Below are 15,239 nucleotides of genomic sequence, written 5' to 3'. Positions count from 1 at the left end.
ATTTAGTGGGTGGGGGCCAGAGATGCTTAATGGCCTGAAATGCATAGTACAGTCTGCACAATGAATTACTGTCCACCCTAAATGCCAGTAGCAACCAATCTGACAAATCCAAATAGGTCAGCAGAGTTCTCTAAATATTTCAAGTAAAGATTTCATTTGTGAGATCTCCTATCTCTAGTTAATTCTGTCTCCTATGATCTCTAACCTATTTCCTCCTGCCTCTTTAGGGATCTCACCTTCTTTTATCATGCTCATTTTATCCTGTATCTTCAACCACTTCCTGTCTACATTAGAGCGTACTTTAATTTTTCCCATTTGCTCAAACAGGAAAGAGTAAATGCCCTTTCTTAATCCCATGTCCTCTCCTCATTCACAGCATCCTCTCCCCTGCCAATCTCAGAACTGTACATCTATTCATCAAGTTATTGGGGAAATTATTTTTTGTATCGTGATGGAAAGAAAGCTCACACCATATGTAGTTTCAAAACACACCATTTATTATATAGACATATCAATAGAGTCATCATACTATATCCCACTTCTAAGCAGTTCATATTATATATATGTATGTGTAGAGACACACACACATATGAAAATTTTTCAGGCAGAGTCCACTTTTATTGTTTTATGCTTATAATTACTGCACCTTCCTGTAGCTAGTCTCTACAGCACACCACCACATTAGTTGCACATATTTTTTTCTAATTTAGTATCACATTACTTTTTCCCAAGTGTGGACTCATGCTAAAACTGTAATGTGGTCACTTAAAATATTCTAGTTCATAGTTCAATGTTTTATGAAAATTAAATTTTTAAGTACTTGAACAATGTCTTCCTAACTTCCCCTACTTATCTCAAAAAGAATCACTACATATCCCAAATAAATCACTCTAAATAACTGAGTCCTGAAACTACTGAGTTAAAATAATTACATTAAAGATACATCTATACTTGGTTAAATACACTGTAGACTACTGGAATAACTGTGATGATGGCATCTCTTCTTAACTCTATGTCTAAGCAGTGATATGCCTACTTTTGTCCTTTAATGGGTGATTTTATATATCATTTCAAAAGAAATTAAAACATCTTACCGATGTATTATAACTCTGTATTGTACAAACATGTCTACAAAGAAATGCCACCTAAAATTAGAGTCAGTGGTTATTCTTTCAGTACAAAACTACATCCTTGCATAAAATCAGGAGAACCATATACACACAAAATACCTGCATTATATAGTATAGATTTTCAGTGACAAAGATCATGCCTATTTATGGCATCAAATAAACAGAAGTGAAGTTGATTTATTATTTGAGGCTGCATTTGTGGGCCACTTCTGTAAATCTGCTGGCTAGTGAAGTTATTCATACGAGTTGGGAGACTTAAAAAACACTACCAGACAACCACAGTCCCGTCATTTCTTTTGAACATATACAACCAGATTTTTTATAAGCTGATTTAAATAGGGTAGGTGATGATCAAGTTGTTATAAAAGACCTTCAGATTTCCATTAACTGGCATTATTTTTATTTTGTTAGCACAACTAAAACCTATATTTTGCTTCTAAATTACAACATGTTCTCATACTGGATATTAAAGGTGCTAATTTACCTATCGTTCAGTAAGTAACTCATAAAAAATGACCTGAAAACTGATTAGCTTTGCGGAATAATAAAAGTGTACAATACAATGAGTTACATATTTTAAAATATATACTTTCTTTATCTGTTGCCACAAGTTATATTCTCACAAATATTTTCAAAGACCAAGCTATTTTCTCGCCTGTATGTAGTGTCATAGATTACTATTTTAACATTCCGTTATGGAAGAGAGGGTTGAATTTAGCTGTGTAAATATAAGCCTATCTTTTAATTTCCTTCTACAGAGAACTCTTTCAGGTTCTTTGGATATAGGCATTCTTAAAAAATGGTCTGTATTTTTCCATGTGAATTGTAAAACAAAACCAAAAAACCTAAATTAAATTCTAACAAAGCTAATTGTACCTGCATCTTTTGGGAATACATCATCTGTCCTTTTATATAATTTAATTGAGCTGTAAAGTGTTTGAAATATAAATAACATGAATAATTGCAAGTCATTCTGTCTATATTTATAAATGTGAAAGTATTTGAATTAAAGTTGTTATGCTTATAAATCAATATTAATAATTGTTCTTACATAAATATCATAATAATAGTAAAATGGCCAAATAATTAAGCAATCTATCTTGATACTCCACTATTCAGATCACTTAACTCCATAATATCAGCCACAATGATATTTACATACAGCAGACATAATAAAGAAATAAAATTGAAAAAATTTAGTAGAAATTAAATGTGACTTTGTGGGCATAGAAAAGCCTTGAACAATTGCTCTCCCATTTCTGTGGGAATAGAATCTTGACAATATCCCCACAACACCACAATTTCCTTTCTACTACTTATTTACATTCATGAATGCTATAAATATGTCCTATATATATTTTCTATATTTACAGTATATATACACACACATACACACACACATACTTTATTTTATTCTTAGGCTCATTCATGAACATGCCCATCAATTTACACAGTATAATCAAAACATATTCATTTATAACTTTTCACTCTGTGGAAAAATGCAAAAATATCATACAGATTAATATTGTCTCTCTTAAAAAACCTCTTTTTTATGTTTTAGGGTGTTTTTTTTTTGTAATTTACAAATAAATTATGAAATATAGTTCATTCACAAATTGAAAATAATTACAATGATTTTATAACAAGGCATTGCTGAGGTTTTAAATTGTGGCATTCTTTGAAGCCATCGTCTTTCAGAACAAAGACATCAATAAATTATTATTTCTTGATATTTGCACTTTTTAATTACTTATATGAAATATGTCATTACAAATCTAACACTCATGCTAGTCAAATAGTGTTTGTGTAGAATATGAATCTTTCTATTCTATCTATTCCTTTTTTTTTTCTTCCTGAAAAGTCTTTTTTAGAACAATCTGGAAAGTTGGTTGAAATTACTGTACTAGAACATTTCTGGAAAGTTTTTCACCAGTAAAAAAAAGCTGAAGAAGTAAAGTGAGGCAAAACTGAGGAAGAATAGTTTTAGTAAGTACTCAGGAGAGATAACAGCAAATGCAAGAACTGTTTTAACTTATCTCCTAGTCCTTTGGTATTTCTTTGCCTCGTGAAAATCTTAGAAAGTGTTCAGTTCTTTAAAATATTGATTATACTCTTCCATTAAATATCAGCTGTGGTCCTCCATTGCTCATGTTGTCTGTCATTTCCTGTTAGGAAAATAACATGAATTAATTAAAATTCACTTTCAGAGTAAGGCATTAATTTGATTAATGGGTTTACAAAACAGAAATTTCAAGTCATTGAAAAACTTGCTGACTTTTGGGGAAGGACAAGGATTAGTGCTGTTGCTGAATTTGAGGAAATGAAATTTCATGGAATCTTGGAACCCATGAAACACTGAAGTGACAGTCTGTTAGACCAAAGTCTTCTACCCACAGCAACAGTTCAATCTCTCCCCAGCCCCCTTAGTCTCCCCTCTCGGCCCTCAACTCTGTTTTGGAAAGACCTGACCTAGAAAGAAGATGGTTAAATACTTAACTTTTTCAATGTATAGGTTCCTCTGTTGAGCATGTCAACAAAATGCCAACAGATTCTAGGGGTTACCTTTGCTCTATAGAAAAATGTGTGGGCTTTTCGTGAAGAACTGAAAAATGTCCACCAGGGGATTGCCTATCTGTAACTGAAGATCACTAATAATTCATAGTTGGACAGATTGCTTTTCACGACACTTCACTCATACAGTAAAAAACAAACTGTAAAAGCTGAAACTAACACACCATTGTAAAGCAATTATACTCCAATAAAGATGTTAAAAAAAAACCACACACAAAATAAATTTAAAAAATAAAAATTAGAAAAAAAGCTCTTAACATGTTTTTTAAGAGATCAATTACTAAGTAGTTAATAAGGAAAACTACATGGGAAGGCAACAGAAATTTCGATATCAAGAATGAACTTACATAAAAAGTTTCACTTGCAATTTTAGAAAATATGTTAATTTAAGAAAAATTCAGATGCTTTGAATTCATATGTTTTGTTAAACGTTAAACTCTTCCCTACACAATAAAAGGTAATGAGGACATGTGAGGCCCATTCACATTTATAATGGTTAGTGCACCATATTATAAATAATATTTAGGCAAAACTATCTAAAAATAGATGAAAACATCTTTCCCCACTTGAACAAGCCTATTTGCAAAAGAGCTGTAAAGAGGACTCCAATTGAAATAAATTATTTTCTCAATGATCTTAAGCCTATCAGGTATATCTACTTTCTGTTTGGGTGAATTAAAAGTAATGTGTTTGCTTCTGTAAACTTTAGAAATTCTTCCAAATCTTTATTTCAGAAATGAAAAGATATCACATGCCTCATTTTTAGTATCTTCTCTTTGAAAACTCAATATAGGAGATGGAGTAAAATACAGATGCTTACTTCTTGGATTTGGTGGTTTTGAAAGTTGCTTAGGAGAATCAGTGAGGGACTGGAAGGTAGGAATTGGTCTGATTTTGGAACTTTGCTTTTGAAAACTTTGGTGTCTTTTAGAACACGGGGTAGAGCTACCGTCAAGAAAATGCTGAGGAAGAAGACAATATGCAAAGAAGACTCTTCCTCTTCTCACATCAAGACCCATCTCTCCATGCAAAGTGCCTTGCCCCTTCCAGGCCATAAGGGTAGTGTTGTATGTGGGTATCCACTATACCTACCCTAATAAGGTGCTGAGGAATTACCTAAGGCCTAAAATCTCATACCAGTTTAGGGTAAAAGCTCTGACAAAAAGTGGAGAAGTTCTTTGGGCGCCAATAGCCAGCCTCTACGGTCTGGCAATGGTTCACTATAACTGAGAGGCTGTCTCTGCTAGATATATACTGTGAAATTAGGTCCGATAATACATTGGGGTTATTCGGCTGAGGGTAAGTTTATTGATAAGATACCTGATTTGAGGTTCATTTAAAAACTCACTACTGGTGGCAAGAAAAATAGAAATGATCTCTCCAAAATGATCTTTAATAAAATTTACTCATCCATCTATTTCTATTCCTTCTAGTAGGACAAAAACAATTTTCTAAGGAATTTATAGAAGATTCATAGATGCCTTTACTTCTCCTAAAATAACTCTGCATTCAAAAAGTAGCTTAAAAATAATCATAAAAAATTAAGGTATAAACTTTTATTGTGGGATTAAGAAAAAAATCCAGTTTTTAAAAACCTTACCGAAAGAAAGAATTTTCTTAACTAAAGTCACCCTAATATGGACACAGAAAAATCACTGGTAGGAAAAAACAGTGAAAATTAGTTTTTAAGTGGTCAAGTATCTTCAGTTTATTTGCAGATAGGCATGTCCAATTTAGCAAAAGATTATACTTTAAATTTGGGCAGGACCAACTGTGACTGTTTGCAAGTGGATATACTTTCTGCAATTGGGCCATAATATCTGTGTGACTCCCTGTATTTCTTATTATATTTTTTAACCAAAGCAAGAATGGTGACTATTTATTTTCAGAAGTATAAAATATGGGAAATAAATTTGAAATGTATCATATCAGATAGGTTTATAAGAAGAAAGCTTTTATACAGAATTTTTACTGTATTAGTGTCAAACTTAAGTTATCTACTCATGCAGCTTTAGCATGAGAGCAATACAAAGTTTGCCTTTATCAGACACATGTATTATTAAAAACAAAACTCTGGTCTGTGAATGATGATATCGAGTCAGAATCATGATGTAGCAGAGAATAAAGGAGTCACAAATCATCCAAGCAGAAATGTGTTTGGATGCTCACAGGCAGGCTGAATATTTTAAATACTCAACCAACTTTCAAGCTGCAAGACTTTGCCATGTTGGTTTATATCAGGTCCTCAAAGTAGTTCTCACAAAAGCAATACTTTGAGGAACAATATCACAGCATCAGTCCAGACTGATCTGCTGACATCATGGCTTCCTAGAAGAGGCAGTGCTTCCTGCAGTGACATTACAACATGGTAACTCCCTAGAAATCAGCGTACCTTGTAGGTAACTCTGGTGTCGGGTGCACCACCGGGCAGCTGGGCAAGTCGGTTATTTCAATAGCCCTCAATCTCTAATATAAATATAACAATCATACAATAAATATTGCACAAGCATAGACACAGAAACCTAAATCACACTAATATAAAAATAGAGCACAAAAGAGCCATTATCCAAATATATAATGATAACCTATTTTTAACAATCCATTTCTTTAAATTACCAGTCCTGCTATTTGGACTATTAATTCTTTTTTGAAGGATACATGTAGATCTGTTTAAAATTGCTTTCTGGGAACAATTTAAGAGCATCTACTCTCCTTATTTGAGTGTATAAATTGTATATGAAAGGGAAACACATAAACTACAGAATATTTTTCCTCAAAATCACATTATAAAGAAGTATGCAATTGTAACTCGTGCTATTCTTTCTTCTATTCTGTTGTTATGCAATTTTATTTCCATGATATCAAGTAAAATGTGATGTGGCCATTATCTTAGTGAGTTTATTTTACAAATGTTTTATCTTTTCCTTAACGGATCCAGTAGCAGGAGCTGAATTAAGAAATATGGGCAAAATGTAGAAGAAACACAGACAGCTCACTATATCATTTGTCCTTTGATGCAATAAATGTAACTTCTTGTTTGAATGGGTATCATGAAACAATTATGCAAGGAACATTATTTAAAATACAGGCAAAGCTACCCAAATATGCATGAAGCTTAGATGAGAATTAAATGAAGCTTTATGTGTATTGTAATATCTGCACTGATAGGCAGGGCTTTTTGTTGCCTTATTAAAAGGCCCCTTTATGCGTGAAAATCTAATTTACATAATCAAATGCATCTACTTACAAGCACAAGGGGTGAGTTAGAAAGGAGAAGCCATCGGATTTCTAAAACTGATATTATTGAGTTGAGAGTGTTTTTAGTTTATGTTTTTCCTCAGTACAATACGTTAAAAATCCATATTTATAAGACATTCAATATTTTATTAGTTCTATTTTAGGAGCTGTGTTTTTATATAGATAGAGAAAATTATGTCAAAAATAGGTGTGCCCAGAATTACAGGGAAAAAATAATTTAAAATTCCTATTCTTAGTCCAATAGGGCCAAATTTTTATAAAATCCAATTCCTTAAATTCTCATCTAAAGCTGCAAGTTGATTCACCTAGATTTGACTGCAGTCTTCATGTGATAGCAATGAGAGGCAGAGGTACAAAACTCACTTTCTCAGCCATTTCATGAGAGTGATGCAGAGAATGCTCCCTCTCTGAGAACATCCTCCTCTGTTCATAGCTGGCTAGTCGACAAGTGAGCCACGAAGAGAGGGTGCAGCCCCCGATCCCAATGCACGCAAGAGACATGGACGCGAGATGCAGGGGATAGAGGGAAGAGGTCTTCTTTGTCACTGCCCGAAGGAACTGAAAATTCAAGATGCCCCCAATGAGTCCACAGATGCAGCAGGCAGAAAAGAGGATCATCTGATACGAAAAAGAGAGGGGGAGTTAAAGCTGACTGGAACACACTGCACCGACCTGCTGCACGTCAAGGATGGCTGAGTTACAATAAAGAGAAGGTGCTTTTGGTGCTTCTTAGAGGACAGGGGCTCTCTTTTCACCAAGATTCCCTGCACTCTGACTCAATGGAGAGGGAGTAGACCACAGTGTTTCAGGAATTAATAGTTGACTATATAAAGGCCAGGGATACATCTTATGAAAACTCTGAAGTAAGCAAAATTTATCTTCTAGGTAGATTCAGATTTAAATAATATTTAATATCTATTGCGTGCTACTATGCATTTCAATTAACCCACCAAGCTATCCTCTGAGAGGTGATATACATTTGGAAAATGAATGATGAGCAGTTAACACTCAAATTTAAGAATTGAATCCAGATTTTTTGACTCAAATTACGGTTTCTCTGTTAATTCCCACCCCCGCCCCCCAATATTTAAATGTCTTCTCCCTGAAATGTCATTAGTTCCAATGAGCTTCAAACCTCCCCGTACTTCTCTAGCTGTGTGAGCTTAGGGAATTTAGTTAACTCCTTTTTTTTTTTTCATTTATAAGAATTTTATTGTTTTAGTATCTATTTTCCCAAGAGATAGTTTAGGGACCCTCTATGAACTGGTGCTTTATGTTACAAATCTTTTGTTACTCTGTGACACCACACAATAGATAGTCCAAAACCACTGTTTGGTTGACTGCTATGGAGAAATGCAGGATGTAGCTTTGCTTTTGATCCTACTCTTCCCTTGATCTGAGTCTCTGTTAATAGAGCTAGGGTTTTTTTTTTTTTTTTTTTTTGAGCTAGGGGTTTTTATTCAACCTAAATATCATAGGATCTCTGGCAGAACCAAGCACAACACAATGCCTTTTGTGCAGTAAATGTTTAATACATTTAATTTAATATTCCAATAGCTTTAATAATTTTATTCTGTATTTGTATCTAGTCTAAATTCTCCATGAGCTTTGATGATACTTTATAGTGTGATACTAATTTAATTATTCAACCCTATTTCCATTTTTCTCTGGAACACTGTCTCCACTCTATTCACCTCCCTTGTCCCTCAGTATAGCTTGTTCATTCCCATTTCAATAATATTTTCATTTCCTGGAAATTATTTTGCTTCTTTCTTGGTTCCCTAGATGGAAGACTGACACAAATCTAGTCCTAACTTCCTCAGAAAGCATTCCTGGACTTGACTGATCTCCTTTGGCATAAGTCCACAGGGCAAAACAGCTATATAACTTACTTTAGCATTTAATTTTACTTTATTAGGTATTATTTTCTGTTGACAGTTAGTTGACTTTAGCAAACACTTAATGAGCACCTAGCATCTGTTAGGCCATGAGTGAGGCAGCAGTTGTCATTACAAAAAAAAGAACAGCTCATAGTTATTCCCCTTGAGAACACTGCAGCCTTGTGTGAGAGAAGATCCAACGTTCCAACATATTATGGCAAATATTAAGAAAGAAGGATGAAAGGTAGCCCTTGGAGTACGGAGCAGGGGAATGTAGCCCAACCAGGGGTTTCAGATAAGGCCTCCTTGACAACAGTTCATCTAGGCTAAGTGCATGTAGTTCCCAGCAAAGGGTAAGGCCATGGATGTATGAAATAGAACAATGGGCAGAATGAACTACAGGTAGTTTGTTTTCTTTCTCTAACTTAATTCAGCATTCCTGATTGTGTCTCTCTTTCTGTACTTATCACCAAAACTGAAAACCCAGTGATGGATGAGTATAATCTTCTAATGGTTGATGAAATATAGCATTGAATGTCAATTACCAAATCAACGAATCACCCCAAGTGGGAAATTGTAGCTCCCAATGTCAAATAGAATCAATCAGTTATATTTCCTTCTAAAGTATATTCAAATGACATGCTGTTTCTTGGAAATATATTTTGGTGTTTACTCATTCCCAGAAAATATGGAAAGATATTACATTCTAGCCTTCAAATAATGAATTACTGTTAATTAATAAAATAAATAACAAATTTAATAGACTATTACAGGAAAACACTATCTCTCCTGATGTTATTGCCATTAATTCCTTAAAGGCATGACACTTCATTAACATGTGCAGACAGAACATTCTCACTCAGGAATTAAAACGTTAAAATCTGTACCAAGTTTATAACCATATACTATTGTTAAATCTTACCAGACTAGAGATTCTAGACTTTAGAGTTATTTGGAGTGGAGAAATTTTCACATAATTTTATTAAAGGGTAGAGAATCTTAGACAGTTAATGTCATCTATGGGAACCTCAGATGGTACAGGAGGATAAAGTGGATGGTAGTTTCTAAAAAGCTTAGATCTTATAAATTTTTTTTTTATAACTTATAAGAGAATTAGGAAAACAGAAAAGACGCTAGTGGCCTTTAAAAAAATCCCTTCCCTTCCCTTCTTCTATGAACTGAATGTTTGTGTCCCTCCAAAATTCATATTTGAAGCCTAATCCCCAATATTATAGTATCTGGAGGCAGAGCCTTTGGGAGATAATTAGGTCATGAGAATGGAGCCCTCATGAACGGGGTCCCTGTTTTTATAAGGGATTCTAGACAGCCCGCTTCCCTCTTTTGCCACGTGAGAACACAGCCAGAAATTTGCAACCCAGAAGAGAGTCTTATTAGAATCCAACTATGCTGGCACCCTGATCTGGGACTTCCAGCCTCCAGAACTGTGAGAAATAAATTTCTGTTGTTTGTAAGCCACCCAGTCTATGGTACCTTGTTACAGCAGCCCAGACTGACTTAGATGTCTCCCCTCCCCGGCCCACCCCTCGCCCTTCCTCCTTTCTCCCTCTCCTCTCCCTCCCTTTTCATTACTTCCCCTCCCTCCCTCCCCCTTTCTTTCCTTCTTTCCTTCTTTTGTTCCTTCTCTCCTTTATTCCTTTCCTTTTCTTTCATCCATGTTCCAAGAAATTGTTACTATATAGCCATGAAGAGTTTTGCTAGAGGAAAAGCGTAGAAAGAAAGCAAACCACAGTAAAGAGTGATGGGAGAATCACAAATGCAAATTACAAGCCTCCAAAAAAATTTTTATCCAAAGGTTTCCCTTAATGTAATTTTTTAAAATTACATCTCACATATCTAAAGCAATGGGGGCTTCACCCTTTTTGTCGCAATAGGTATTCTCACAAAGAAAACTGTGATTAGAAAAAGGAGTTGAACAAATGACTGCAATACTTCCCCTTCCCTGGTATCCTGGTCCCCTTCTCCTTTTTTCAGTCTCAAAGACCACTTTCTAGGGTCCCTGTACAATATATTTTGCCAACTTATAAAGGTCTGTGATATTTCCTATTGTCCTCAAAAAAATAAACATGCTTTTTCCTACTTTCTAACTCTCAAAAAATGTCATGAAAGACAGTAGGGAATCCACACTGCAGCACACAGAAATCCTCCTCCAGCCAATATCAGAGTGAACTGGGAGTGTATTCCACAACCCCCAAAACCCACAGCAGTACCATAAAACTTCTGAGAACGCTTACATTTGCATTCACAGTCATAAAATAAAATAAAATAAAAAAACTTTGGGAATTAACTACAACTATAACAACACAGCTGTTTTGCTGCTTTGCAAAATTAACTTCACAGTCAAGGCTAGTAATCTTTAGGCCCAGTTCCATATCTAAACAGTTAAATTTCCCATGAACTCAAGCTCTGTCTTTTTCAGCTCAGTGAAGGATTCTTGTGAGTGTCTGGGAATCTATAAACGAAAAGTGGAGACTGCCATCACAGCGGTCATTAAGGGTTGCAGATTCATGTATTTAAAGAGTATATCAAAGCTTCTCCTTTCTTTTGTCATAGTCTATAATAATCTTGATGGTTTTCTTTGAAAAGAAAAAAGCCAGGATTTATTTGTCAGTCTTCTTTTTATCCTAAATGAGTAACATTCAGGATATGAAAGTTGGCTAGTCATCATTTCCCTTTTTGAATTCTTACATTTCAAACACTTCAATGCACAATACAAACAAGGCAAAAACTTACGACAAGTCCAGATTTTTTTTTGGCGCACAATATTCCACATATGCCACAAAGAAGAAACTGAAAAGGAAAAGAATAACAATTATTTCATATCCAAAGATAAGAGAACTCCTAGTTTTTAGTTTACAGTTCACTCATGACACTTTCTCCAGGGAAACTTGAAAATTTTACATTCCCATCAAAAGCTGAAAAGGAAAATACCTGATTTTAGAATAGTAAGGGATAAAAATGCAAACTCTAATGAAAGTTTTGTGCAAAGTTGATATAGGTGATTGTGGAATTTAAGCACAACTTGAACCTGTTTTACCGCCAGGCAAAAGGATGAAGTAGATTAATTTAGAGTTTTGTTCCTCCTGTCTACTTTCACTGTCTTCTTATCCCTTCCTATTTTCTCGGGAGAAAACCGGTATGATACATTCTTTAGTATGGCTGTATGGTACATTCCTTCATACTAAGTAATTAGAAATCAGTGGGCTCTGCTAGAGGAAGAGAAGGCATCAGACAGGGAGGTGTTTTTTGTGTAGAGATATTCTTTGTACCTCTCAAACTGTGTCAGGTAAAATAGCTGCCTCCTCATTCTACCAGAAATGTCAGAAGAACACAACAGGATGAAGCTATCAGTGGTATGTAATTGCTTGTAAATAAGTACACTGGTGACATAATTGCTTTGCAAAAGCAGCTGCATGAAATCGTCTACCAGTTCCACACTATTACACATTTTGGTTATCAGAAAGGGGTAAATTGTTTAATTTGGAGAGAAACGTTTAGGGCCATTTGTGCATATTTTTGCTGGAAGTAAACCATATAAGTAAAATAATAAACTCATTAATAAGGGCTTTCAGATTAGCAAAGAAAACTGAATATGGTTAAGCTTGTTTTCATTTGATTTTTCTTTTAAACGTTGCTATCTCAAGTCAGAACTAATAATATAAGTGGTTTTAACTGAGTATTTTACACATGAATAGATTTTAAAATATACACATCAAAATACTCTAAGGATTATCTGAAATAAGTAATATGCTTGTGGGAAGCACCAACAAAATTTGATTAAAAATAATAGGTAAAAGACAAAAAATAAAAAAAAATAAAATGAAAAAAAAAAATAAAAATAATAGGTAATAAAAATTTACCTTCACAGGGAACTTTCCATACAGGGGAACAAAATGATTATAAAGCAAGCAATGATGCAGCAAGACAGATAAGGGACCACAAAGATATATAAGAATTTGGTATATAATATAGATGACCTTTCAAATTTATGGGGAAAAGATCAGAACTATTTATTTAATAAACGTAATTGGGACAATTTGTTAATCTTCATCATCTAACATCATACACCAAATGCCTACAAAGCAGTTTGAACATTTAAATGTATAAAAAAAAATGTGGTAGGAGATGATAAAGTAAAAGATTTATATGATTTTAGAGAAGTGGGAAGGATTTTCTAAACATAGCAGCAAAGTCACAGACCAAAACGGAAAATACTTACAAATACTAACACATACAGTTATAATTTTGTTAGTAAAAAATACCATAACTCTCAAAGGCAAAAAATAAAATTGGGATTATATTCAGAAAGTATATAACAGACAAAGTGTTGACATACTATATAAATAGATCTAACAGAATAATTTTCATACCATAAAACCATGAGCAGATAGAAACTCAGAACTTTATAAAATGTAAATACATGCAGAATTTTCAGAAGCCTTAAAAAGCAACTTCTGAGTGACTACTTCTCACCCCTCTCTGTGTTCTAAGTCTAGATGATCTTGTCCTCATATGGACTCTTTCTTACTGATCCCATCTCAGACCTTTCAAAGTTATGCTCAAGGCATTCCAGTTTGGACCAGTTCCGTGCCTCTCAGTGCTTCCAAGCTCCAAATCAAAGATTCAGCATGTCTTACTCCTGCTTCCCTGACTAACCCATTATTCACCCTGAAAGTCCATTCACCCAGAACTCATTCTTGAAATAATTTGAAAGCAGTGCAGTTTTGTGTTCCTTGGATCTTTTTGAAATCTATAAACATTGACATTATTTATTCACAACAAAGCCCAAGGGGACCTCAGGACCATAAGCAGAGCTCTCCAAGCTAACTGTCCATTCACTTGGTTGGAAAAACTAAGTGCAATAAAATTGCTTCTTCCTATTGTACCTCTAAGAAATTTGGGGAGGGGGAAGGTAGAGTAGGAAGGGAATCCAACAATGTTTTTCCACTCTCAAGCAGGCCTGCAGTGTAAATACTTCTGCTGGGTATCCAAAATCCACACTCCTTAGAGAAAACTAACATGAGAAAAAACAGACCCATGTAATGGGAAGTATACAAAATTATGCAATTCTGAGGAGGCTTTAAGGGATCCCGGCTTGAGTTTAGTCATCACAGTTTACAGAAAAGAGTAAAAGAAGCACAAAAAAGCAGTAAATAATCTCTTATTTTATTGGCTAACTTTACCCCAAGTCATAGCACCACAAAGGATCTTAAAAGATGGGAAACGAGCGGTCCAGACAGGTTTAGTGACTTACTCAAGGTCACACATCAAGGTCACAGATCATACATAAAATCTCAGGCTTAAGTGTCTAAGTTAATTTATTTCTAATAATGTAATGGGAATGCTTTTCAAAAGGATTTTTCAGTGTTAGTGCAGACTGCATTATGCTAGCAGATCCGGCCATAAGCATTCAATGACACTTCATCATCTACAATTGCACTCTTTACCCTTGCCATTTGTTAATTTTTGTTGTAATAAAAGTAATTATAAGATTAGTTGATTGCATCACAGTCTAAAATTAAGTGTACCTTACTATATAAGGAGTCTGTTATAGTATTTCAAGATACTATTTTTGTTCAACATAACTTTATCCAGGATGCAGAACGATGACCCACATTACAGAAATTATGAAACAAGTGAAAAACAAATTAGTTAAAAAAAAAAAAGTAAAACTGATAGCTGGATATCTATATCTCTGTCTCTATCCTGAATTAGGTATACAATTTTACATGAGAAAATATAATTTTATATTATACCTGAGAAGGTGGGGAGAATTATTTGCTTAATTTTAATTTTAATCCAGGGAGAATTATTTGCTTTGCTCTTACTAGGAAGTTATATAAATGAAGCAATCTAATGATAGGGCATCAAGGGCAACCATGCAATAAAACTAGTTAAGTCCTCCAAGTGGAATTTGTTTGATTTCAATTTAGATTAAATTCAACAGATAACTAAGGCTGTGCCTCATTGTAGAATGAAATGGAGCTGTTATGGACATAGCATTCTAGGCTGTGCCTCATTGTAGAATGAAATGGAGCTGTTATGGACATAGCATTCTAAATTTGGAGTGGATTTTCTTAATGAAAGGTCCATGGAGCCTTCTGCTGTTGCTTAGGACGTAGAAAGGCTAAAGCAATACCACCTTAACAGTAAGAAAAAGTGAATAAACTACAGACTGATAACTTTTCTAGAAGTGAGCAGGGACAACGGAAAGCTGAGGGTGAGGCACTGACACTGAAAAAGTTCAGGTAACCACAGCCCTCCATTAATGGAATTTGAAGACTTGATGCACCAAAGATAATCACTGTTAACAGTAAAATCAATTCCTCAACAGGATGACTCCACCTTTCACACTAACAGCCTAAAAGAAGATATTAAGATA

General features: G+C 34.4%; 1 protein-coding gene across 4 annotated transcripts in view; it reads right to left on the bottom strand.

Moving 5' to 3' along the window:
• Positions 1–486: 486 nt before the first annotated feature.
• TMEM196 (transmembrane protein 196) overlaps positions 487–15,239 on the bottom strand; it is a 55,295-nt gene continuing 40,542 nt past the window's right edge. For 2 of the 4 annotated variants that reach the window (XM_060019872.1, XM_060019873.1), the window contains exons 2-5: positions 11,591–11,647; positions 7,323–7,577; positions 6,094–6,167; positions 487–3,295 (exon numbers count right to left, since the gene is read on the bottom strand). In XM_060019872.1, the coding sequence (XP_059875855.1) occupies positions 3,289–3,295; positions 6,094–6,167; positions 7,323–7,577; positions 11,591–11,647 (393 nt within the window). In that variant the 3' untranslated portion in view covers positions 487–3,288. The remainder of the gene's footprint in view (positions 3,296–6,093; positions 6,168–7,322; positions 7,578–11,590; positions 11,648–15,239) is intronic. The other 2 variants (XM_060019874.1, XM_060019875.1) reach the window with 1 other exon arrangement.

The sequence above is a fragment of the Delphinus delphis genome, chromosome 9, assembly GCF_949987515.2.
Source record: "Delphinus delphis chromosome 9, mDelDel1.2, whole genome shotgun sequence".
Taxonomy (NCBI): Eukaryota; Metazoa; Chordata; class Mammalia; order Artiodactyla; family Delphinidae; genus Delphinus; species Delphinus delphis.
Note: the sequence above shows the minus strand (reverse complement) of the source record. Positions and strands in the feature narration are given on the sequence as shown.